The 27,527-nt window shown below is 40.8% G+C and overlaps 1 protein-coding gene across 4 annotated transcripts in view; it reads right to left on the bottom strand.

Moving 5' to 3' along the window:
• EXD2 (exonuclease 3'-5' domain containing 2) overlaps positions 1-17,632 on the bottom strand; it is a 48,399-nt gene extending 30,767 nt beyond the window's left edge. Inside the window, exons 1-4 of one of the 4 annotated variants that reach the window (XM_070469543.1) lie at positions 17,533-17,603; positions 2,735-2,923; positions 1,111-1,233; positions 53-441 (exon numbers count right to left, since the gene is read on the bottom strand). In XM_070469543.1, coding sequence (XP_070325644.1) covers positions 53-394 — 342 coding nt within the window. In that variant the 5' untranslated portion in view covers positions 395-441; positions 1,111-1,233; positions 2,735-2,923; positions 17,533-17,603. Of the gene's footprint in view, positions 1-52; positions 442-1,110; positions 1,261-2,734; positions 2,924-17,532 lie in introns of all 4 variants that reach the window. The other 3 variants (XM_070469544.1, XM_070469545.1, XM_020889753.2) reach the window with 3 other exon arrangements.
• Between the last annotated feature and the right edge of the window lie 9,895 nt (positions 17,633-27,527).

The raw sequence follows: 27,527 nt of genomic DNA, 5'->3' as shown, positions 1-27,527 counted from the left end.
AATGTCTGGAAAAGCAGAAAATACTTGTTTCAGTTTTTGCTTTTTAACTTACCCACTCACAGTCAATTCCAAGCACTGGAAAATCTTCTAGCTCACTCCTAAGCGAGGGCTCAATTTGATCCCACTCCGCCTCCTGAGACACAGTCATCACCTTCGCTCCGAGGATCCTCTCTTCCCATGAGGCTCTGGGGGCAATGGAGTGCAGCTGGTCCTCTCCTGGAGCGGGCAGCTCTCTCCCACCTGGCACTTGCTTCTGCTGCTGCTGCAACAGGCGCTGCCGGGTCACCGGGCTCGATTTACTCCTCCGGCGCTTGAAGCCCTTCCATAGGACAAATCCCCCGACAGCCACACCAAGAAGGGTGGTCACTGTCAAGGCCACTAAGTGTTTAGACATCTTCAAGTTTCCTGCTGTTTAGGAAAGCATATCACTAACCCAGCAATCTGCAAAACAAATGGCAACAATGTATTTACAAAAGAAACAAGTACCCCCTCCACCCCACAAAAAAAAAAGTTCCATTCACAATCCATGTAACCACAAACTTAAACAATCACTACAACTTTCCATATGAAACAGTGGTATTTTAATTTTCCCCCCCTTTTGTATGTCCTGCACTCTACTTCTGGGCTTCCCAGATGGCTCAGTGGTAAAGAATCTATCTGTCATTGCAGGAAAATGCAGGAGACAAGGGTTCGATCCCTGGGTAGGGAAGATAAGCTGGAGAAGGAAATGTCAACCACTCTAGTATTCTTACCTGGAGAATCCCATGGACAGAGTAGCCGGGAGGGCTACAGTCCATAGCGTCACAGACAGTCAGACATGACTGAGAGATTGAGTACATATGCATGTACTCTACCTGTATCTTCATCCTCATCCAAGGAAAAAACCCCTGCCCTCTATCAGTTGCCCAGGGCTCTCTTAATCCTACAAAACCAAAATAGAAAAAATCTAGACTCTTACTTCCACTTGCTGATGTAATGTGAGTAAATTTTAGTTAATAGATCTTCCTTGGGGTGTTTGTGTTTGAACCCTCAATCTCTAACAGTTGAACAGAAACATCTGCTTTGCAATTTGAAAAATCGAATCACCAGGGAGTTGGTGGGGAAACTTACTTTTCTAGAAGGTGTGGGCTGTAGGGGATGGAACAAACAGGCTTGAGTAAATGTGGACTTTCTGTTGTTTGAGAAGTCCTCAATAGTTCTCCCATAGAAACACACTCAATTATCGAGGGTAAACTAGGGCAATGCAAAAGAGAAGACCAACTAGAAATGAAAAAGAGCAGAACTTAAGAGAGCCAAGAGGTGGCTGCAATTTTAAATGTTCACAATATCAAAACAGGATAACACAAATAAGGGAAGCAAGCCAAGTGCAAGAGAAAATTGACACAGATGCCCTATTAAATATGTAGGAACTGTCTTCCTATCACAAAATAGTTTCTTCTACATTTTTCATACGTGAAATAAAATTCATTATTTTAAGGCAAGACAAGAAAAACAAATATTTTCTTCTGTCCTTTGGCCTCCTCTCTCTTCCCACTGTGCATTATGTATCTGCATTATGCATTAACCGAAACTTCCCCATTGGCAGAAATACCTGCTCAATCATAAACAGCAATATTCTCCTAGCATCAATGAGACAGCTCCTTAGAGATAACATTCCTTCTTGATCTCACAAGGGGTCACATGGCACTTAGATCTCGGTAATATAAACGGACAATAATACAACATCTGATGTACAGCCCTCAGTCCCAAAAATCTTTTATAACTGTGCCTTGACTTCTCAGTGATGGAACAACTCTCAGAGCTTTCTGAGATGCCCTTCCCAGGTTACAATTCTCCAATTTGGCTCAAATAAAACCTTTCAATTCTTCATTGGATTAACTGATTAACTTTTTTACCGATACTTACAATATGGTTTTTGACCACCTATCTTTTGTTTTCCTATTTTTGATAGAAAAAAAAAATAGGTATATACTACTATTTCTATACTATTTTTAAAACAACAGTAAAAGTGTAACAATAGGGAATGGCTATCCACTCCAGTATTCTTGCCTGGAGAATTCCAAGAACCAGAGCCTGACAGGCTACAGTCCATGGAGTAGGACCCAGTTGGGCAACTAACACGTTCACTTTCACAAGGGTAACGATAAATGGCAAGTGGCCTGTGGCCTCCGTAATGGAGGGAAAACACGGGAGAGCAACCATCGAGCACAAGCTGCTGTGCTCCTCCTCACCTATTCGTGGAGAAGACCCAGTATGTTCAGACTATCTTGATGACTCAAGAGAAGTTAGTTACCTGAATTTTATGTGAAATGTCACCATCTTCAAATTTAGTTTTTGAAACAACGTGGAAGCAAAATAAAAAAATTTGAGGTTTCAATAAATTTTTAAAATAATTTAAAAATTAAACTATTTTGGGTTCCGGGCTACCCATCTGTAGGCTCTGACCTAAAATCTATACTGTTCAAAGACACAGCAATTTGCTAGACCCCACCTATACTTATCAAGTAGCCACGTGTGGATATCAGAACTGGACCATAAAGAAAGCTGCTGTGCTTAGGTTCTCAGCCGTGTCCAACTCTTTGCAACCCATAGGCTATAGCCCATGAGTCTCCTCTGTGCCATGGGGATTCTCCAAGGCAAGAATACTGGAGTGGGTTGTCCTGCCCTCCTCCAGAGGATCTTCCCAACCCAGGGATCGAACTCAGGTCTCCCGCATTGCAGGCAGATTCTTTACCTTCTGAGCCACCAAGGAAGCCGAAAGAAGGCTGAGCACCAAAGAATTGATGTTTTCAAACTGTGATGCTGGAGAAGATTCTTGAGAGTCCCTTGGACAGCAAGGAGATCAAACCAGTCAATCCCAAAGGAAATCAACCCTGAATTGGAAGGATTGATGCTGAAGCTGAAGCTTCAGTTCTTTGGCCACCTGATGCAAAGGAAAGATTTCACTTTTTTTTTCCACTGGAAAAGACCCTGATGCTGGGAAAGATTGAAGGCAGGAGGAGAAGTGGGTGACAGAAGACAAGACGGTTGGATGGCATCACTGACTCAATGAATATGAGTTGGAGCAAACTCTGAGAGATAGTGAAGGACAGGGAAGCCTGGCATACTGCAATCCCTGGGGTCGCAGAGTCGAAGAGGACTTAGCAACTGAACAACAGTACTGCTCTGTGACTCTTGGTTTCCATTCAATGTATACTTTATTTTGTTTCAGCCACACCATATGGCTTTTGGGATCTCAGTTCTAGACCAGAGATTGAACCTAGACCACCAAGGAAAGCCCAGGATCCTAACCGAAAAGCCACCAAGGAACTCCCAATGTGCACTGTTATCAATTTTTAAAACTTTCAACGACAAATTTTTAAAAATACTTTAATATTTACAACAACCAGTCATTATGCCTACAGAGATATTCAGCACTGGAGAAAAAATGGAATCACAACAGTTATTATAGTACTAATAAAAACAATAAAATGGCTATGCTGCTCTTAAAATACTTTTTTGCAGAAACTATGCTTCAGTATTCATGTGTATGTTCTCCAGTACTTTTACTGAAGAAGAAATTGAGACTTAAATTGAGATTAAAGAACTTGCAGAGCAAGATTTCTAGTTAAAATACTCTGAGAAGATTAAAAAAAACCCTTTCCCTTTCCCAATCTAAACAATACAAATTTTGGAGAAAATATTAAAGAGATAACAAAAGTTTAATACACAGTTAAACTTAAAAAGAAGACAGGTGTCAGAAATGGAAGAAGGGAACCTGCAGTGGGTAGGAGGTAAAGTTGGGCAGAGACCAGAACACACACCAGCCCCAGTGCTGGGGTATATCGCCAGCCCTGGGACAAAAGTCTAGGCCACAGGCCCAGGGCACAGCAGAGATGCAGGAAAGCATTGCCTTGTTCAATCAAAGAACCTCTAAGTGTTCACCCACCATGGCCCAGGTAAGTCACCCACCCAAGGATGAGAATATGAACAGTCCTTGGAGATCGACCAAGATAGTAGAATAGAAAGACCCTGAGTTCACCTCCTCTCACAAGCACACCAAAACCACACCTATCTACAGAACAACCATCTATGAAAAAAGACCAAAACCTCCTGAAAAGATTGTCTACAACTAAAAGACACAAAGAAGGAACCACAAGATGGGCAGGATGGGCGGGAGTCATGATATAAAGTCCCATACTCGCAGGTGGCGACACACAAACTGGAGAATAATTCAGTGCAGAGGTTCTCCCACACAAGTGAGAGTTCTGAGCCCCATGTTGGGTTCCCCATCCTGGAGATCCTGCACCGGAAGACTAGCCCCAGACCATGTGGCTCTGAAGGCCAGCAGGGCTTAATTTCGGGAGTCCCAAAGGACTGTGGGAAATACAGACTCCACTCTTGAATGACACACACAAGACCTTACCAGCACTGGGGCTCAGGCCAAAAGCTGTCATTTGATAGGAGACTGGGTCAGACCTACCTGCTGGCTTTGGGGAGGCTGGGGGTGGCTGCAGCTGGCAACAGTGGTATTTGGGAGCTCAGTCAGTCACATAAGCCAGTGCTGATCTTTGCTCCTCCCTCTAGTTCATTAGAGCCTGTGGCCCTACCCAATAGCTTGTAGGCACCAAGGTTGGGACGCCTCAGGCGAAACAACTAACTGGGTGGTGACATAGCCACACCCATAAGCAGACAGGCTACCTAAAGACTTCCTGAGCCCACAGCCCCCTCCAGACACTCAGAGGCAACTAAGAATTTGCATATGTGCATGCGTGTTCAGTCACTTCAGTCATGCCTGATTCTGTGTGACGCTATGGACTGTAGCTCACCACGCTCCTCTGTCCATGGGATTCTCCCGGCAAGAATACTGGAGTGGGTTGCCATGCCATCCTCCAGGGTATCTTCCCACTCCCAGGATCGAACCTGCATCTCTTAAGTCTCCTGCACTGTCGGGCAAGTTCTTTACCACTAGTGCCACTCGGGAAGCCCAAGAGTTTGCATGCCCCAACTAAAGATCCAGCATGCCACAACGAAGAAGACTGAAGATCCCATGTGCCACAACTAAGATCTGGCACAGCCAAATAAATAAAAATATTTAAAAATTAATTTTAAAAATATCTTTAAAAAAACTTCATTCTCTGACAAGGGTGGGGGTCCAGGTGGGGTGCTTCCCTAGTGGGCCAGTGGTTAAGAGTCTGCCTACCAATGCAGGAGACATGGGTTCAATCCTTGCTCCAGGAAGATTCTACATGCTGCAGGGCAACTAAGCTGGTGTGCCACAACTACTGAGCCTGCGTGCCTAGAGCCCATGGTCTGCAATAAGAGAAGCCACTGGAATGAGAAGCCCATGCACCACAATGAAGAGTAGCCCTTGCTCACCACAATCAGAGAAAGCCTCAGCAACGAAGACCCAGTAGAGCCAAAAGTAAATAGGTAAAAATAAATAAATCTTAAAAAAAAAAAAAAAACTACCATATGACCCAGCAATTCCACTCCTGAGTGTATACTCCCAAAAAACTAAAACACTAATTTGAAAAGATACACATATCCCAACATTCAGTGAAGCTGTATTTACAATGGCCAAGACATGGGAGCAACCCAAATATCCATCACCAGATGAATGGATAAAGAAGATGGGGTATATATACACAGTGGAATATATAAGAAAGAATAAAATAATGCCACTTGCAACAACATGGATGGACCTGAGAGTACCATACTAAGTGAAGTAAGTCAGACAGAGAAAGACAAATATCATATGATATCACTTAAATGTGAAATCTAAAAAAATGAAATAAATGAGCTTATTGGCAAAACAGAAACAGACACACAAAGAAGACAGACATGATTACCAAAGAGGAAGGGGGAGCAGGAATAAAACAGGAGTTTTGGATTAATATATACATATTAATATACATAAAATAGATAACTAATAAGGATTTACTGTATCAGTTCAGTTAGTTCAGTTGCTCAGTTGTGTCTGACTCTTTGCGACCCCATGAATTGCATCACGGCAGGCCTCCCTGTCCATCACCAACTCCTGGAGTCTACTCAAACTCATGCCCATCGAGTCGGTGATGCCATCCAGCCATCTCATCCTCTGTCGTCCCCTTCTCCTCCTGCCCCCAATCCCTCCCAGCATCAGGGTCTTTTCCAACGAGTCAACTCTTTGCATGAGGTGGCCAAAGTACTGGAGTTTCAGCTTCAGCATCAGTCCTTCCAATGAACACCCAGGACTGATCTCCTTTAGGATGGACTGGTTGGATCTCCTTGCAGTCCATAAAATATACTCAATATTTTCTAATAATCTATAAGGAAAAAGCTGTATATACCTGAATATAAGTGTAAAACTTTTGAAAACTGTAAACTACTACAGAATATAAAGAATCTTTCATTCAATTTAAGAAAAAGAGAGTATGAACAGAGTTCCCCCTGAGAGGACAAGCCCTCAAATCTGCACTCTGGACTGATAATAGGGGCTGAGTTCATGTTATACTTACAAAAAGAAACCCCTAGCCAAGAAACTAAAACTAAAGATGAGTTCTGTTAGAAAAAGCTGTGCACTGAATGATAAAGAGGAGCCAGTTATGCCAAATTCCAGGGAAAAGCATTTCAGATACGAAGGAAATTTCTGGAATTGTGGTCAAGTTCCATATGTTGATGGAGGTGTGGGTTACACAAGTGTATGCAATTTTTTAAATCTAGGGATATTTCTGATTTTTCTCCTGTTGGCTTGACTTATGAATTAATAATGACTGCTGGTTCATTCACTGTCTATCTTTCCCACCAGAATGTAAACCCCATGAAAATAGGGACCTCAAATGCTTCTTCACCTTAACTGGCTTCTTCACTTATATATAACTATCTCCAGCAACTAGCACAGAGCTGATAACAATAAATATTTACTGAATGGATAAAATAATTCAAGGTATTATATGCTAACATTTTATGATAGATATTTCTAATTCAATTATCAGACTACAAAACTGTTTATTCACACGAAACTAAAAAAAAATGTTTTCCCTTATTGAGCTGTGATACTACAAACAAGCAGTATGGTTCAACACTGGGCTAGGAGTGAGAAAAATTAAATCTTGGGTTATAAATGGAAAGTCTGTGTCCCTCTGAAATTCATGAAGAAATCTCAAACTCTAACTTATGGTGTTAGGAAGTGGGGCCTTTGGAAGGTAATTAGGATCAGATGAGGTCATAAGGGTGGAGCCCTAGTGAATGGGATTAGTGCTCCGAAAAAGTCAGGAGAGACCTTGTTTCTCTCTGATCTCTGCCACTAAGGATACAATAAGAAGTTGTTAGCAGCCTGCAGCCCAGAAGAAAATGTCCATCAAGACTCAAACACGCTGGCAATCTGATCTTGGACTTCCAGACTCCAGAACTGTTAGAACTGGTGTCTCTAAGCCACCCAGTCTGTGGTATTCTATACATACACACTAAGACACCTCGCTAAGGACTGGCTCTGGGATCCAAAGCTTTTGATGCTTCACCATCTTCAGTGACAAAGGATCTGCCATTCTTTTTTTTAAACTGTATTAATTATATAAAATAATTGCATAAAATAACTGTTATAAAAGTGATAACGGTGGTTACCTAAGGCACTAGGGTTATAAATAGTTTTGATTTTTCAAATTCTGTACAAGTATGTATATATTCATAATTTTGTTGCTGTTGCTTTAGTCCCTAAATCACGTCCAACTCTTTTCCGACTCCAATTAGAAACACGTTTTTTTAAGTGGTGCTTTTTAGAAATGGGCTTCCCTGGTGGCTCAGACTTCAAAAAAAAAAAAATCTGCCTGCAAAGTAGGAGACCTGGGTTCAATCTCTGAGTTGGGAAGATCCTCTGGAGAAGGACATGGCAACCCACACCAATATTCTTGGAGAATTCCAAGGATAGAGGAGACTGTCAGGCTCCAGTTCACAGCATCACAAAGAGTTGGACATGACTGACTGACTACACTTCATTTTCACTTTTTGAGACAGCCAAAGTAAGTTTCCCATTTAACACTTAAGACTCATGATTATATTCCTGAAAGAAATCTCATTTTAATGCATTAGACAGTAAGTTAAAATGTTCAGAGAGCAGCATAAGGTAGAGGATGAAAACATAAGCCCCAGAGTCAAACACCCTGGGCCTCCGCCACTTGCTAGCTATATTGCTGTTGTTTCAGTTACTTACTTGTGTCTGACTCTTCTGTGATCCCATGGACTGCCAGACTCCTCTGTACAAGGGATATTTCAGGCAAGAATACTGGAGTAGGTTGCCGTTTCCTTCTCCAGGGGATCTTTCTGACACAGGGATTGAACCCTCGCCTCCTGCATTAGTAGGCGGATTCTTTACCACTGAGCCACCATGGAAGCCCTGGTGGCTATATAAACTTGGGCAATTTACTGAACTTCTCTAAGTCTCAGTTTCCTAATCAGTAAAATGAGAAGGACAGTACCTACCATGTAGGATTATTGTAAGGCTTAAGTAAGATGATGAAATAGCTTGACTTAGCATATTGGCTAGCACTTTAGAGTTCAATAAATGTTAAATATGACCACTACTGGGTTCTATAAACCACAGTAGTCTTATTAAAGGGAAACAAAGAACTATAGAGTTAAAATTTAAAAGCCAAATTCAGCTCTCACACAGTTCAAGGTTTCTTTCTTTCAAAATCCTGACAGATCATGACCTGATCTCTACCTGAATACTTCCAGACACAGAGTTCATTACCTTAAGAGGTAGTTTTTGTTGAAACATTTTTGCATTCTGTAAAAGTTCCCTACATAGAATTTTTTCTCTTTCATGTTCAGTCTGGCCTCTAAAATGACAGAAGTGTTTACTCTTTCCTAAGAGCTTGTGAAATATGTGAAGACAGCTCTTAAGACTTCCCTTGGTACATTCTACTTAATCCAATCAGTCTTCCTGTGACCTAGTTTACAGACCACTCGCCATTATGGCTAGATCCTTCTGGACAGCTCCAAGTTTGCCAATGTATCTCTTAAAATGTAGTGCCCACACCTGTATTCAATACTTGAGACATGGTCTAACTGGTGTAGACTACATTGGTACTATTACTTCCCAGGCTCTGGACCCTATATTTTATTTATACTGGATGAAATGATAGGTGTTTGAACAGTAGGGTCACACTGATGATTCATACAGAGTTTGTGGTAAATAAAATTCACTGAAATCATATTGAATTCCTCATTTTATATACTTGTATATTTTGCACCTAAACCCAAAATTTTACATTTATTCCATCTAAATTTCTTCTTGTATGTTTCAACCAAACATTTTATCCTTTGTGATTAATTTGGATTTAAAAAAAAAAAATTTGTTCATTTATTTATCGAACAAGGGCTTTCTCTAGTTGTTGAGAGCAGGGGGACAGTGGGGGCTGCTCTCTAGTTTCGGTGCACAGGCTTCTCATTTTGATGGATTCTCTTGCTGTGGAGCACAGTCTCTAGGGCAAGCAGGCTTCAGTAGTTGTGGTCCGCTGACTTAGCTGCCTCAGAGCAACTGGGATCTTCCTGAAGCAGGGATCAAACCTGTGTCCCCTGCATTGGTAGGTGGATTCTTAACCACTTATCCACCAGGGAAGCCCCTCAATTTGCATCTTGATTGTGGCTTCCTTCCCAACTTACAAGTTTTTGTACAGAAAAACAAAATTTCTGTTTTCTGGGAAAATAACATCTTCTAACGTGTTTTTATTCATTCATCTTTCAAATTTATTTTTGTATTTCACACCACCTCCATGGTTAATAACACTAAAAATCAGGTTACGTTAAAGCGGAATACTTAAAAAAAAACAAAGACAAAAAAACCCAGAGCATTATTGATTTGCTTCCATTGAGAAGGGCTGCCTCAGACCTGGAATTCCCAAGCACCCAGGTTCCCACTTATTATTTACCATGATGTGGCCTGTGAAAAAGAAAATCCTAGTAGGGAAATTGAAGGAGCAATGAAGGAACTCTTGGCAACATTCAAAACAGTTATTAATTCATTTTTTAAAATTAATTCACTTTTATATGGAGAAATTTTGTGGGGTATTTTTCCCCCCAGTCAAGGGATTCATTCAGTAAACATGTACACAACTCTTTCAATAAACCAAAGACTGTGCCAGACTCTGGGTAAAAAAAGTTAAAAGGCCAATCTGCTTTCAAAAATCCAGGATTCAGAAAAGGAGAAATGGGTGTACTGGACAATTTGCAATATAGTGAAGTAACACAAACCACAGAAGCACATGCAAGTACATGATGGCCAAGAGGAGGCGTGGGAATTATTAAGAGAAAAACTCAGTGAGAAGGGTGAGCTCTGAGACTGGTACTGGTGTTAAAAACTTAGCAAACCGGGGACTTCCCTGGGGGTCTAGTGGTGAAGAATACACCTTCCTGGTCGTGGAACTCAAACCCCACATGCCTCAGGGCAACTAAGCCCTCATGCCCTCCTAGAGAAGTCTGCATGCTGCGATGAAGACCCAGCACAGCCAAAAATAATAATAATAAATCAAAATATTTTTAAAATTTAAAAAAAAATTTTTTAATGAGCAAGCATTCTCTAGGTGCGCCAGGCAGAAAGAAGGTCACTCCAGGCAGAGGGGACAACTGCACGTGCAAAGATATGAAAGGCACGAAGCATCGTGGTACAAGTGGAAAAGTTCAAGCCAATTTAACATGTACCATAAGTGCAAAATTCTGAATTCTAAAGACTGACAAAAAATAAATAAATAAACTATCTTACTGACAATTTCCATATTGATTTTTTAAAATATTTATTTTTTGGCTGTGCTGGGTCTAAGCTGCTGCACGGGCCTTTCTCTAGCTGTGTCGAGCAGGGGCTACTTTTCAATGCAGTGCGAGGGTTTCACATCCTGGTGGCTTCTTGTGTTGCGGAGTACAGGTTCCAGGGCACTTGAGCTTCAGTAGTTGCAGCTCCTGGGCTCCAGAGCACAGGATCCAAAGTTGTGGCACACGTGCCTAGCTGCTCCGCAGCACGTGGGATCTTCCCGGACCAGGGATCGAACCCGTGTCTCCTGCACTGGCAAGCAGGATTCTTCACCACTGAGCCACCAGGGAAGCCCTTCCATATTGATTTTTAAGGTGACCTTTTATGTCATTGTAGTAAAACATACATAACACAAAATTTACATTTTAACATTTTTAAGAGTATCATTCAGTGGCATAACTGCATCCACAAGGTTATGCAATCACTACCACTATCCATTTCTTTATTTTTTTTTAATATTTATTTATTTGGCTGTGTCGGGTCTTGGTTGTGGCGCACAGGCTTAGTGGCCCTGCAGCTTGTGGGATCTTGGTTCCCCCAGCAGGGATAAAACCTGTGTCCCCTGCATTGGCAGTCAGATTCCCAACCACTGAGCCACCAGGGAAGTCCCATCCCTATTCATTTCTAGAACTACTTCACCATCCCAAACAAACTCTGTACCATTAAACAGTAACTTCCCATTCCTCCCTCCCCAACCCTCGGTAACCTCTATTATACTTTCTATCTCAAGTAATTCCATACTGAGATTTTATATCTCACGTTGAAATGATATTTTGGATCTACTGGGTTAAACAAAACCTGTTAAAATTAAGTTCACCGGTTTATTTTTATACTCTTACTGTGGCTAGAAGAAAGCTTTAAATTATGTATGGGACTCACATGATATTTCAACTGGTCAGCACTGTGCTAGAGCATAATGTATAAGTAAGGAGACAGAGAGGAATGATGCTAGAAGGAGGAGATACAGGTCAAGTCATGAGAAGCCCTGTATTACCTGATAAGATAAAACCTTACAGGTAATGGGGAGCGAATAACAGACTTAGAAGTGAAGTGACAAGCTCAGGCTCATATTTCAAAGAACACTATGGTCACTGTGTGTGTGCTAGATTGGATGAGGGCAAGGCTAGAGGCAGGCAGACCCATTAGATTAAGACTCACAATAGCAGAGCCAAGATGAGAAGATTCAAATCAGGGCAGAAGAAGGCAGAATGGAAAAGAACACCAGTTCCTAACAGAACACTGGGTCGGAATAAGCTGGATTAGTAAACAAGTGACGACTTTTAAACTTAGAATTTTGAAAGTGTGATGAATAGAAACTAATAGCTTCCCAAACCCATTATAAAAATAAGAAGAAAATCTCATTCATAATAGAAATATACACTGTTTTAAAACTACAAGCCACATGTTTTTAAACAAACACACACACACAAACATAAGTATGAACTCAACAAGAAATATGTAAGATCAACTGAACTGATCTGAACTGAATACAAAGAAAGAGAGAAAACCTTACTGAAGTTATAGAATAAGACTGGAAGAGCAGGGATATAACCGGTGTCACTTAGAAAGCACGATACCAAGTGCCAGGCTCTTTACACACATATGCCTGTATATTTATGAATACATTACTCGTCTAATCCTTTTAACAATCCTCTACAGAAGGTACTATAATTACTGTATTTCTCCATTAATAAAGAAGAGATGTTTTACAGAAATATTCCAAATGTGCTCTAGAGCCTGCATGCCACAAGTAGAGAAGCCTACATGCTGTAATGAAGACCCAACGAAGCCAAAATAAAAAAATAATTAATGTTGAAAAAAGAAGTACTCAGAATAATGTAAATTAAATGCAAACTTAATTTAAAAAAAATTTTTTTAATGAATTGACTATCAAGAAAGTGAAAAAAAGCCACAGGATGGGAGAAAATATATTTGCATCATCTATCTCATGAGGGTGTGTATCTAGAAGATATAAAAAAACTATTACAATTCAATAAAAAAAAGAACAACCAATTTAAAACAGGCAAAGATATGAATAGACATTTCTTCAAAGAACATATACAAATGGCCAATAAACACGTGAAAAGATGCTCAACATCATTAGCTATTAGGGAAATGCAAATCAAAACCACAATGAGATACCACTTCACACCCACCTAGGATGGCTTTAATTAAAAAACAGCTAATAAGTGCTGACAATAATGCGGAGAAATTAGAATCCTCATATACTGTTGATGTTGACATAAAATGGTACAGGTGTTTGGAAAATAATCTAGCAGTTGCTCAAATGATTAAACATAGAGTTGCTATATGACCCAGCAATTCCACTTCTAGGTATATATCCAAGAGGAATGAAAACACACGTCCACACAACAGTTCATAGCAGCACTATTCACAATAGCCAAAAGTGGAAACAACTCAAATGTCCATCAGCTGATGATACAAATAAAATGGGGTAGATCCATAATGTTATGTGACTCCCCCAAAAGACATGTTAATGTCCTAACTCCCACTATCTATGAACGTGACTTTATTTGGAAATGGCCTCTGCATGCCTAATTAAGTTAAAACAGGGTCCTGCTAGAGTGGAGTGCCTTTAATTCAATAACTGGTGTCCTTATATGAAGGGGAGAAAAGACTGATACAGATTTTCACAAAGAGAATTACAACATGAAGATAGACACGCTGGGATGAAGGCTGGGATGAAGGCCAGGCGAGGCAGAGGCAGAAGTTGGGAGTTATGCAGCTGCAAGCCAAGGAATGCCAAACAATGCCAAGGACTGCTGGCAACGTCAGGAGCTAGAAAGAGGCAGGAAAGGATTCCCCCGTAGAGACCTGAGAGAATGCATTCCTGCTGACAACTTGATTTTGGACTTTATAGCCTCCAAGGCTGTGAGAGAATACATCTGTTATTTTAAGCCATCCAGTTTTCGTTACTTCGATACTGTAGCCCTAGGAAACAAATACACCACAGAATGGAATTTTATTCAAAGATAAAATGGAATGGGTACTGATACACGCTGCAACATGTATGAACCTTGAAAACAGTATACCAAGTGAAAGAAGCCCATCACAAAACCGTGCAAAAACTGTACAATTCCATTTACACAAAATACTTAGATCTATAAAGGCAGAAAGATTAGTGACTGTCTAGGGCTCGGGCTAGCAACTTCCCTGATGGCTCAGCCGGTAAACAATCTGCCAGCAATGCAGAAGACCTGGGTTCGATCCCTGGGTCAGGAAGATCCCCTGGAGGAGGAAATGTCAACCCACTCCAGTATTCTTGTCTGGAGAATCCCACGGACAGAGGAACCCGGCAGGCTAGAGTCCATTCAAAGAGTCGGACATGATGGAAGTGACTTAGCATGCACAGGGCTAGGATACTGGGGAATGGGTATTGATAATAGGTATGGGCTCCTTTGGGCTTCCCAGGTGGGTCAGTGGTAAAGAATCCACTTGCGATGCAGGAGCTGCAGAAGACACGGGTTCGATCCCTGGGTGGGAAAGATCCCTGGAGAAGGGAATAGCAACCCACTCCAATATTCTTGCCAGGATAATCCCATGGACAGAGGAGCCTGGCAGGCTAGAGTCCATTCAAAGAGTCGGACATGACTGAAGCAACTGTCTTTGGGGGATGATAACGATGCCCAAAAATTAGGCTGTAGGGACTTCCCTGGTGGTCCAGTAGCTAACACTCTGCACTCTCAATGCAGGGGGCCAGGGTTTGATCCCTGGTCGGGGAACTAGATCCCACATGCTGTGATTAAGCCTGGCACAGCCAAATAAATAAACTTTTAAAAATAAAATAGAATTAGGTTATAGCAATGACTGCTTAACTGGAAATATACTAAAAAAAAATCACTGAATTGTGCTGAGTACTTTAAAAAACATTATGTGTATTACATTTCAATAAAACCATCTTATTTTTTAAATACAATTATTTTTGTATTAATTTTTATTGGAGTACAGGTGTTTTACAATGTGTTAGTTTCCTGTTGCAGAGCAAAGTGTATCAGTCATATGTATACATATGCCTAGTCTTTCTTAGATTTCCTTTCCGTTTTGTTGCAGTCACCAAGTCGTGTCTGACTTTTTTGAGACCCCATGAACTGTAGCCCACCAGGCTCCTCTGTCCATGGGACGTCCCAGGCAAGAATACACTGGAGTGGGTAGCCATTTCCTTCTCCAGGGAATCTTCCCAGTCCAAGAATCAAACCCATGTCTCCTGCATTGGCAGGCAGATTCTTTACCACTAAGCCACCTCTTCCCATTTAGGACACCACAATAAACTCACTTAAAAAAAGAAAAAAACTACTTGACCAGCTGATTCTAAAATTAATCTGGGAAAGAAACTGTAAGACTACCCCCAAAACACTGATTAAATAATAAGTACGTGAGCTGATAAAGTATGACTTTCAATAAAATAACAGTAAAAATAATCATGAGGGACTACTTACCCTACTAGATACCAAAGTATAATGTATATTTAATGTAGAATGCTACAGTATTGGCCCAACAAAATAGAAAATTAGGACATAGGAAAGAAGAGCATACAGAAAAGACACTGGGTGAGACATTAGTACATGAAAAATGTGGTATTTTAGATTAATGGGTCAAGGATGGACTGATATTCAGAGCGACATTGCTTGGAAAACAAGAAAAAGACACACACCATTCCCTCTCTCTCTCTCTCTCTGACACACACACAAAGGAATTAGAGAAAAACTCTAACATATAACAACTTACAGGAGAAAACATGGTGGTAAGAGAAAACGCGGCCTCAAGGTAGAACAGGGTTTTTCAACCTCAGCACTACTGACATTTTAGGCCAGAAAAATTCTTTGCTTAAGGGCTTTCCTGGGCACTGTAGGGTGTTTGACAGCATCCCTGGCTTCTAGCCACTGGACGACAACCAAAATACATCTCATGACATTGCCAAGTGACTACCAGAAAGCAAAACAGCTCCCATTTGAGAACCACTGGGATTAGGAATGAAAGCCCACTAAATACACAAAGTAAAAGACTGATATATTTTAATGTAAAATTTACAACTTTGATTTTACAAAGATGGTTAAGAGATAAGAAACAACTTCAAAATGTTGGGAATAAATACTTCAAATGTATATGAATGACAAAAGATTAATATATAAAACATTACCATATATAACCAGACAACCCAAAAGAAGTGAGGCATTTCTCAAAAGAGGAAGGAATACAAATAGCCAACAATCATGAAAAGATGCTCAATCTCACCAATAACCTGGGAAATACAAATTAAAACACCAAATTAGAGTCATTTCCCACCCATCAGACTGGCAAAAGCAAAAAAGGCTGACACCATCAAATGTTTAAAAGAGCTGGGAAAACAGATATTATTATACACTGCTGGTGGGCAGTTGGCATTAAATATCCACACCCTCCCACCCAGCAATTCCACCTGCAGGTTTCTATCTTTGAGAAATGCTCACTCAAGCTCACAGACGCTGTGGGAGGATGTTCTCTGCCGCACTGTGCCTAAGACGGAAAAACTAAGCAACCTATGGAATCTCACATATTATGGGATCGTAACATGTTCTGGAATTTACAGAGCAAGTAGAACAAATATGGCAGATGTCTACATATTAACAAAGAAAAAGTTCCAAGACCCATTTTTAAGCATAAGAAGTTTAGTTGTTGATGAGGTACAATATGCCACATTGTTAAAAGTTTAACACAAAATTTTACACACGTATCTGTACAAACACATATCAATAAATGTAAACAAAAAGAAATAGAAAAAACAAGCCAAACTAATAACAGTTTTTACCTTGGGGCAAAAAATTAAAAAAGAAAAGATGGAGATGGAAAGAGGTCAAAGAAGATCTATTTTGTGTAAATTTTTGACATGACTGTATGCATGGACTACAGCTAAAATAAATATAAAAGAATAAATACATTTTTAAAAAGCAAACTCAACTTGACCAAAATTTGTAATTCCTTCCTTTCTCTTAAATCACTCTTTTTCTCTCGAACTTCGCAACTTTGGTATTACAAAACCTTTCAGTTCAGTTCTACGGTGTAAATATTTCAGCGTTTTCAAGAAACGAGTGTCTAAGGGAGTTTGTGTCCATTAATATATCAAAGGCTTATAAAAGTTTAGGTTTCGTTTATATTTTTACAAGCAGGTATCAATTCTGTAATAAATCATCATCACGGTTCTAGCCCTGATCCACACTCCAGGTTTGCGAAAGAAAAAGAGGTGCCTCCCAGTAAGGTCCACAGCAGCGGGTGTGGTCTGGGAAGAAAGAGGTGGTAACAATGGGGGCGGGCGTAGGTCCCCACGAATCGAGGGGACGAAACTCTTATCTGTGGACGCGTGCAACACGCAGCGCCTAAGGAGCTGCCAGATGTTGCGAGCGGTGCTTCCTTTGTAGCTAACTGGGTCAAGAAGCCAGGAAGGTTTGGTAGGTACTCCTTAAAGAGAGCAGACGCGGGACCGAGGAGGTGGCCCCGGAAGGCCACCGGGAGCCAACGATCGAGGTGACATCCCTCGCGGCGCACCTGGGTGCTGAACTGCCCCCGCCACAGGCGAGGAAGGCGGGGAGAGGGGCAGGGCCAAGTCGCTCGGGGACAACGAGGTCCCCGCAATCATTCGCCCCCGCGCACGGTGACATCGCCAGCATCTTGAGCCCTCTCCTCAATCCGCACGGAAAACCGCCTCAACCATTCGCACAAACCCGGAGAAAAGCCTCGTCGGCCGCCGAGGCGAGGTGCGCTGGCTTACTTACCTGCGGCCCTGGACCCGACCCGAACACCTGCGGCACTCCACGCTGAAGATCTGGAACCTCTGTGACCACCTGCGCGCACCCACCCGAATCCTCTAGGACGGAAACCACTTCCGGTTTCGTGACGTAACCCCAGCCGGGGTGTACAAGTGGGCGACGCCATCTTGTACGGAAGCAGCTCGGGCTGCTGGTGCCTTAACCGGTTTCTCCAGTGCTGAACAAAGGCTCTGCTAAAATCGGAAAGGCTTAACACCTTTTCGGATAAGTGTTGCCTTTTTTTTTTTACCCCCCTCGGTGATATTTTTGTTTGTCTTGGTTTTAAGGAAAAAACCTCTGGAACCATCACAAATGCAATATGGAATTTCTAACTAACTGTCCTTACTAATTAGCTCGGGGGTGTTTCTGCACCACACTGATTTTCTTAGCTATTAAATGAGGAAGGTAAACAGAAGAGACACTTGTTTAAATAATACATTCCTCATTAGAAGTGCCTTTTATACTATATCCATTATAATAGGTATGCCATCGTTTATAACAAGAACCACCATACCTTCCATTTATATTTAAAAACTTTCACCCAGTCTTTATCAGCAGCTGTCATTTGTGAGGCACCTTATGTATACTATGTGCTGTTGCTTTGCTTTTATACCAAAATGCTGTCACATTTTACAGAATGTGTAAAATAGGAGAAATGAGATGTGCATAAACAATATAAGGAATAATAATAGCTGCCATTTGGGGACTCTGTGCTAATAGTATGCTAGGAACTTTGCAAAACGTTTTACATATTTTATCTCATTTAATCCTCATAATCTCATGAGACAGTACTATTATTAGTGCCATTTTACATAATGTAGAGAAAGGTTAAATAAATTTCTCAGGGTAATTCAGCAAATAAGAATTGGAGCTGGAAATCAAAATAGTATATCTGATTGCAAAGCTTGTTGACCTCATCACTACATCGTGTGGCTTCCAGTACAGGAGAAAAGGTTCTAAGTTCCATTAGGTAATTACCCATTAAGGGAAATTTTCTGGCAGATATACAGCATTAAACCCTTGCATTTTCATCTGCTCCATCCTAAAACACCTAATAAACAAAAAAGTAAAGGGCAAATGCAAATTAAGGCCTCAGAGAAGGACTTCTTGGGTGGTTCAAGTGATTAGGAATCTGTATTGCAATTCAGGGGTTGTGGTCCATCCAGTTTTGGGGACTAAGATCCCGCATGCCATGGAGCAAGCCCTCGCACCACAACTAGAGCTCATATGCCGCAATAAAAGACCTGGCATGTGGCAATGAAGATCCACAAATAACATATTTCATAAAAATCCTCAATGAGACACCTTCACACACCCACGTACATGCATGCATGCTCAGCCATTCAGTTGTGTCTGTTTGTGACCCCCATGAACTGTAGCCCACCAGGCTTCTCTGACCATGGGATTCTCCAGGCAAGAAAACTGGAGTGGGTTGCCATACCCTCCTCCAGAGGATCTTCCCCTCCAGGAATCGAACCCATGTTTATTAAGTCTCCTGCCTTGACAGGTGGGTTCTTTACCACTAGCACCACCTGGGAAGCCCTTACCTACCCACCAGAAAGGCTAAAATGAAAAAGAAAATACAAAGTACTGGCAAGACTGTGGAGCAACCAGAACTCTCAGGCTACTGAAGGGAACATAAATTGGCCCAAGCACTTTTGTTAAACTGTTTGGCAGGATCAGCAAAAGCTGAAGCTATGCGTAGCCAAAGATGTGTACATATGTTCACTTAAAGGGCATGCACAAAAAAAGCTTATGCTTATACTTGGTAATAGCACTAAATTGGAAACTATGCAAATATCCATGCTGTTAGAAGTCAATGTGTAACCAAGCAGGACCTTATTGGGCCTTCCAAGGACAGAACCCCTTGCTCCCCATGTTCTCCGCCTGCCTCTTGTCTGTAGAAAAACTTTAGCCTTCTACACTTTACCTGAATTCTAAAGAATAAAATTAATCAGAGAAGTGAGAAAATACAGAAAGAAGGGGAAACACTCAAGCAAGACAAAATAATAAGAGTTTAGCCATTAAACAAAGTCAAGGACCTTTAGTTACTCCTCAAGGGAGGAGAAGGGGATGACAGAGGATGAGATGGTTGGATGGCATCACCGACTCAGTAGACATGAGTCTGGGCAAACTCCAAGAGATAGTGAAGGTCTCAGAAGCCTGGTGTGCTGCGGTCCATGGGGTCTCAAAAGAGTCGGGTATGACATAGAAACTGGACACCAAAGGTTATAGATAATATTCTAAGCTATGTCCTTTGGGCTATTTTGCAGATACCAAAACCCCTAGCAGGTGAAGAAGTTAACTATATGCTGCTATAAGCATTAGATCCCAGACCAGTTGGAACAGAAGATTGATAATGTGGACTCCTGATTACCTCATCACCAATCAATCAGAAGAATGTCCACGAGATGATCACGCACCACCCCACCCCCCAACCTCTCTCCCTCACCCTGTCTTTAAAAACTCTTCTGAAAGCCATCAGGGAGTTCAAATCTTTTGAGTCCTAGCTACCTAGATTCCTTGCTTGGCACCCTGCACTTTCCTCCACTACAACCCTGTGTCAGTAGATTGACTTTACTGTGCACAGATGAGTGGACAGAAGTTTCGTTTGGTAACAAATGTAGCAATTACTCTTAGTGGAGTAATGACTCTGGAAGAGAACATGGCAGCTTCTGGCTAATAATGTTCTGTTTCTTAATCTGAGTGCTGATTTACATGTGTGTTCAGGTTGCATGTCTGTGGACACTTTTCTGAAGGCACTTGTACTTCAATAAAAAGTGGGGTTTTTTGGGGGGTGGGCTTTTATTTAGAATGAAGGTAAAGGAGTGAAAAGTTTATAAGGCCAAAGAAGAAAAAGAGCAGGAGAGGAGACAAATATTGGTATAATTTTAAAAGATAGAAATTGGAATGGAAGGATACATCATTTGAAGGATCCCATAATAAACTGTCTATATCCATAAGCAATCAACCTACATTTAAGGTACAGTCAACAAGCTCCATCTGTGCATAAAAAATTTCCAATCAACTTCTTAGTATCTCACTCTTTGTTTTAGTCCCTTTGGACTAGTAATTAAAAGTTACTATTGACTGTGCTAAGTTGCTTCAAGTTGTGTCTGATTCTCTGCCACCCTATTGACCCCAAGACTCTTCTTTGTCCAAGGGATTCTCCGGGCAAGAATACTGGAGTGGGTTGCCATTTCCTCCTCCAGGGAATCTTCCTGACCCAGGGATTGAACCCAAGTCTCCTTCATTGCAGGCGATTCTTTACTGTCTGTGCCACCAGGGAAGACTCTATTGGATGGGCAGCTTACGAACAACAGAGATTTACTTCTCACAGTTTCAGAGGCTGAAAAGTCCATGATCGAGGTGCCAACAGATTTATTGTCTGGTGAATGCCTGCTTCCTGGTTTATAGACCAGGACCAGACTGTGTCCTCACTTGGCCTAAGAGATAAGGAGCTCTCTTGGGTCTCCCTTATAAGGCATTAATCCTACTCATGATGACTCCACCCTCATGTCCTAATCATTTCCCAAAGGTCTCCCCTTCCTGATACCATTACGTTGGGCGTTAGTTTTCAACGTACGAATTTTCAAAGGACACAAAACATTCAGCCTACTGCACACTTAAATATGAAAAAACATCTAAGACACATCAGTAATTGTAGGCAGATTCTTATTGTCTGAGCCACCAGGGAAAGGAATATGTATAGAACTCTTGCACACAGCATTTTGAGAGAGCACATACTTTAAAAACAAAGAAGATTTAAGAAAATTAATTTTGATTTAGGTCATTGAACAACTTTCTACATATTGAAAAAAAATGCTGTAAAGAATCTTTTAGTAAAATATTTAAAAAATTTTCCAAATTAAAAAAAAATTCTCCAAATATATGGAGTTTTTAAAATAATCATTTTTGTATTGTTTTTAACTTAATTGTAATGTGGTCAGAGAATACAGCTCTCATTCTCTGACCACAGAGAAAAAATGCTGTAAATAATCTTTTAGTAAGATTTTTAGAAAATTCTCCAAATATGTGCTAGTGCTAGGCCACTTCAGTTGTGTCTGACTCTTTGCAACCCTATGGACAAGAGCCTGCCAGGTTCCTATGTCCATGGAATTTTCCAGGAAATAATACTGGAGTGGGTAGTCATTCCCTTCTCCAGGGATTTTCCAGACCCAGGGATTGAACCTAGTAGGTCTCCCGTGTTGCAGGCAAATTCTTTACTGTCTGAGCCGCCAGGGAAGCCCCCTCCACATATATGTAGTTTTAAAAATAATCATTTTATTATTGATTTTTAACTTCAGTGTGATGTGGTCAGAGAATACAGATCTCATTCCCTGACCACATTACACTTAAGTTAAAAATCAATAATAAAATAATTATTTTTAAAAACTCCATATATTTGGAGAATTTTTTAAAAATCCTACTAAAAGTTAAAAGAAGAAATCCTAATTTTTTCCCCCTCCCCAAGAAATCCTAATTAAAATGTATAATATTAGATTTGAGAAGTAAAAAAATGCTATACATATTTAGAAAATTTACATGATACATGTAAACATATAACATATGCTTTTTACACTAGAAAATAAGAAATACTGAAAATCAATTATATAAGTGACCAGCTAATATATTAGAGAGAAACAAGAGAATAAATTCAAAGTACTAGAAGGAAGAGGATAACAAAATCAGAGAACAAATTAATAAAATAGAAAAGGACGTGATTCATATGGCCAACAAAACTAAGATTAGATCTTTGAAAGTGAAAATCACTCAGTCGTGTCCAACTTTTTGTGACCCCATGGACTATACAGTCCGCGGAATTCTCCAGGCCAGAATACTGGAGTGGGTAGCCTTTCCCTTCTCCAGGGGATCTTCCCAACCCAGGGATCAAACCCAGGTTTCCCGTATTACAGGTGGATTCTTTACTAGCTGAGCCACAAGGGAAGCCCAGATCTTTGAAAACACTAGTGAAAAAAGTTCTGTGAGTCTGATCCAGATAGAAGAGAAATAACAACAAATAAATAATGTTAGGACTAGAAGGGGAAACAGAGAAAAGTACAACAGAGATACAAGAAATTAGAAAATATAATAACAACTTTATTTCAAAATGTTTTAGACAAGAGAATAAAAAGACAAGTCAGACTTGGAGGAAATCTCTGCAAAATACACGTTTAATAAAGGACTGTTATCCAGACTATAGAGAGAACTTTTGAAATTCAATAAACCAATTAAAAAGTGAGCAAAAGATCTGAATAGACATCTCAAAGAAGTTATATGATATCCAAGTAAGCATATGAAAAGATTATCGACTTTACCTGTTTGGGAATTGTAAATTAAAACAATAATGAGATACCAGTACTTCACTGAATCACTAAATTCTATTAGAATGGCTAAAATCCAAACACTATGACAGCAAGTGCTGCTGAGGATACCCAGCAATAGTAACTCTCATCCATTGCTAGCTGGAATGCAAAATGGTACAGTTGTTCCTGAAGATAATTTGTCAGTTTCTTAACAAAGTTAAACATAGTTTTGCCACTCAATCCAGCAATCGTGCTCCTAGGTATTTACACAAATGAGTTGAAAACTTAATCCACACAAAAACTTGCACATAAATGTTTACAACAGCTTTCATCATAAATTGACCTGTTCTTCAACAGGTAAATGGGTAAACAAACTGTTACATCCATACAACGGAATATTATTCAATGACAAAAAGAAAAAAACTATCAACCCACAAGAAGGAATCTTAAATACACGTTGCTAAGTGAAAGAAGCCAATCTGAGCAGGGTACATACTATATGATTCCAACTACTGTACATGACATTCTGGAAAAGGTAAAAGTATGGTGACAGTAAAAAGATCAGTGGTGGCCAGAGGGCCACCTAGTGGAGGGGAGGAAGAGAGGGTGCATAGGTGGGGGAGCACTGAGGATTTTTAGGGCAGTGAAACTATTCTGTATGGTACTGAATGACATGGTATTCTGTATGGTACTGTATGACATTATGCATGTGTCAAAACCCATAGAATTGTGCAACAAGGGGAAAATCCTAAACTATGACTGAAGTTAGTAATGTCAATATTGGTTCATCAACTGTAACGAACATACCACACCAGTGGAAAATGTTAATATTATAATAGGGAAGCTGTGTGGGGTGGGCTTAAAACTCAACATTCAAAAAACTAAGATCATGGCATCCAGTCCCATCACTTCATGGCAAATAGATAGGGAGAAAATGGAAACAGTGAGAGACTTTATTTTTGGGGGGGCTCCAAAATCACTGCAGATGGTGACTGCGGCCATGAAATTAAAAGATGCTTGCTCCTTGGAAGAAAAACTATGACCAATCTAGACAGCATATTAAAAAGCAGAGATATTGCTTTACTGACAAAGGTCCATCTACTCAAAGCTATGGATTTTCCAGTAGTCATGTATGGATGTGAGAGTTGGACTATAAAGAAAGCTGAGTGCCAAACAATTGATATTTTTGAACTGTGCTGCTGGAGAAGACTCTTGAGAGTCCCTTGGACTGCAAGATCTAATCAGTCACTCCTAAAGGAAATCAGTCCTGAATATTCATTGGAAGAACTGATGCTGAAGCTGAAACTCCAATACTTTGGCCACCTGATGCAAAGAGCTGACTCATTGGAAAAGACCCTGATGCTGTGAAAGATTGAGGGCAGGAGGAGAAGGGGATGACAGAGGATGAGATTGTGGGATGGCATCACTGACTCAATGGACATGAGTTCGATCAAACTCCAGGAGTTGGTGATGGACAGGGAGGCCTGGCATTCTGCGACTCATGGGGTCGCAAAGAGTCAGACACGACTGAGCGACTGAACTGAACTGAACTGAAAGTTATTAAAAAGGTCCTTTTGGTGGTGAGGGGTGCTTTTTATCATTATCCTTCTTTCTTACTGAGACTAAAACCTGATGGCTAGAGCTCCACAGCCCCCCTGCCACAGTGACACCTTGAAGATGGAAGCCAGGTGCCTAGAAAGGGGGAGTGGAGAGGTTGAAGAAGCCTGGACTTCTGATGTCTTTGGCAGTTTCTGTACTAACCCTAAATTTAGGGTTAGTTCTGGACTACTTCTGGACTTCTTTTACATGAGAAAATTAATTTTTTTAAGTCATGCAGTAGTCTTTGTTACTATCAATAGAACCCAATCCCTAAGTGATACAGGAAATGAAAGATACTAATAATGAATGCATATCACACAGGTCAACTAAAATCTGCTGAATATAGTGCCCAGTAGATGCACAATAAAGGTGAAAACCATTTATTTGATTTGTTTAGTGTGTTGAAGATAAAGGTCAAAACTTAGAGGGAACCACTAAATAGGCTTACTCAATATCCTGTTCCCTTCCATTGAAATTCTGTCATTCCTTCCTGCCCACTGATCCCTTCTATAAACTTTTCTAATATTTTAGGTATTATACAGATTACAAAAATATGCAGCTATGCACTCAAGAAGCTTACAAGCTAGCTGGAAATGCAAAAAAAAAAAAAAAAAAAAAAAGACTTTATTGTCAGCAAGTGAGAAAAGGCATCCTTTCTTGGTGGTTTAGAGACTCAGAACTCTTTTTTTCTCCTAAGGAAGTGGAATGAGACTATCTCTTGGGAAAAATGCCCATATTCATTTAGAAGAAATTCATGAAGGCCCCTCAGAGTAAGGGTGAGATATATACACCCCCACAACGAGACAAGTTCATCTAACAACAGGGGTTGAAAGCTGAATCTTCCTGGAAGAAAGATATCTGGGAGGAGAGACTGTGGGAGAGAAAGGGTGTATAAAATGTTCAGAGTTGGGATTTTAAGTTCCTTATGAGAAGTGTGTGCAAGTTATGCAAACTCATCTTCTCTTCCTCGTAGGTAGGTGTCCATAACGTCTGTATCATTCTCTAATGCTTTTGTTCCAGGAGATTCATTAGAGGAATTTGAATAGATATTGAATTTTGCATCCAGGTTTGCAGGAGGAAAAGACAAATGTTATTTTGGGCTTTTTGGAGCTGATGATAAAGAGTAGACTCTAACATCTAGGTCACAGAGAAAAGAGCACAGAAACAGACCTCCAGTTAAATGATGGACTGAGCCATATGTAAATCCACTTCCTCCTGAAATCTCTTTAAAAATAGGAAAACACAAACCTTCAAGGTAAAAATATATAGAAAAAAAAAAAGAAAAGAAAATCCCCTAAATGAGAAAAAAACAGAAGTTACTTATCCAGAACTTGCTATAGGAGGGAGTCAGCAACCATCACTTGTGTTTGGCAAAATCTCAAAGGCAGGCAGAGAATTGGGGAATCTTTATAACGAAAAAACTAGAAGGCTTTAGATCTATTCTGAATGGAGGTCATTGTCCTGGGGAACTTCAGTTCAGTTCAGTTCAGTTCAGTTCAGTCACTCAGTTGTGTCTGACTCTTTGCGACCTTATGAACAGCAGCATGCCAGGCCTCCCTGTCCATCACCAGCTCCCGGAGTTTACCCAAACTCATGTCCATCGAGTCGGTGATGCCATCCAACCATCTCATCCTCTGTCGTCCCCTTCTCCTCCTGCCCTCAATCTTTCCCAGCCTCAGGGTCTTTTCCAATGAGTCAGCTCTTTGCATCAGGTGGCCAAAGCATTGGAGTTTCAGTTTCAGCATCAGTCCTTCCAATGAACACCCAGGACTGATCTCCTTTAGGATGGACTGATTGGATCTCCTTGCAGTCCAAGGGACTCTCAAGAGTCTTCTCCAGCAGCACAGTTCAAAAATATCAATTGTTTGGCACTCAGCTTTCTTTATAGTCCAACTCTCACATCCATACATGACTACTGGAAAAACCATAGCCTTGACTAGATGGACCTTTGTTGACAAAGTAATGTCTCTGCTTTTTAATATACTGTCTAGGTTGGTCATAGCTTTCCTTCCAAGGAGTAAGTGTCTTTTCATTTCATGGCTGCAATTACCATCTGCAGTGATTTTGGAGGGGAAGTTCAGTTCAGTCAGTTCAGTCGCTCAGTCGCATCTGACACTGCGACCCCATGAATTGCAGCACGCCAGGCCTCCCTGTCCATCACCAACTCCCGGAGTTGACTCAAACTCATGCCCATCGAGTTGGTGATGCCATCCAGCCATCTCATCCTCTGTCGTCCCCTCCTCCTCCTGCCCCCAATCCCTCCCAGCATCAGGGTCTTTTCCAATGAGTCAACTCTTCGCATGAGGTGGCCAAAGTACTGGAGTTTCAGCTTCAGCATCAGTCCTTCCAATGAACACCCAGGACTGATCTCCTTTAGGATGGACTGGTTGGATCTCCTTGCAGTCCAAGGGACTCTCAAGAGTCTTCTACAACACCACAGTTCAAAAGCATCAATTTTTCAGCGCTCAGCTTTCTTCACAGTCCAACTCTCACATCCATACATGACTACTGGAAAAACCATAGCCTTGACTAGACGGACCTTTGTTGGCAAACTAATGTCTCTGCTTTTTAATATGCTGTCTAGGTTGGTCATAACTTTCCTTCCAAGGAGTAAGCATCTTTTAATTTCATGGCCGCAGTCACCATCCGTAGTGATTTTGGAGCCCCAAAAATAAAGTCTGACACTGTTTCCACTGTCTCCCCATCTATTTCAGGGCTAACTGGAAGCCAGGCTTCTTATGTGATTGATTTGGCTTTCTCTGTTTGGTCCTGTATTGGAAGTAGGGGCAAGGTATAAGGAAGATGACTCACTGATAAATTCTGACCATTCTCATGCCAATTAGATGCTAACCACCTGGCTTCCTAGGCCAGTTGTTGTGGAGGTTCTGGATCAGTGTTCTGTTGTCATACATGGAATGGCTATTTGTCCATTCATATTGTTGATTTTTCACATAAGAGGAGATAAAATCGCTAACATTTTGGAAGCTGGAAAGCAGAAGGATGGTGGGAACTGACTTAGCAAATTCATCATCTATCAACAGGCAGGCCAAGAGAAAG

This window comes from Odocoileus virginianus, chromosome 6, assembly GCF_023699985.2.
Source record: "Odocoileus virginianus isolate 20LAN1187 ecotype Illinois chromosome 6, Ovbor_1.2, whole genome shotgun sequence".
Taxonomy (NCBI): Eukaryota; Metazoa; Chordata; class Mammalia; order Artiodactyla; family Cervidae; genus Odocoileus; species Odocoileus virginianus.
The sequence above is the reverse complement of the archived record's forward strand: the minus strand, read 5'-3'. Positions and strand labels throughout refer to the sequence as shown.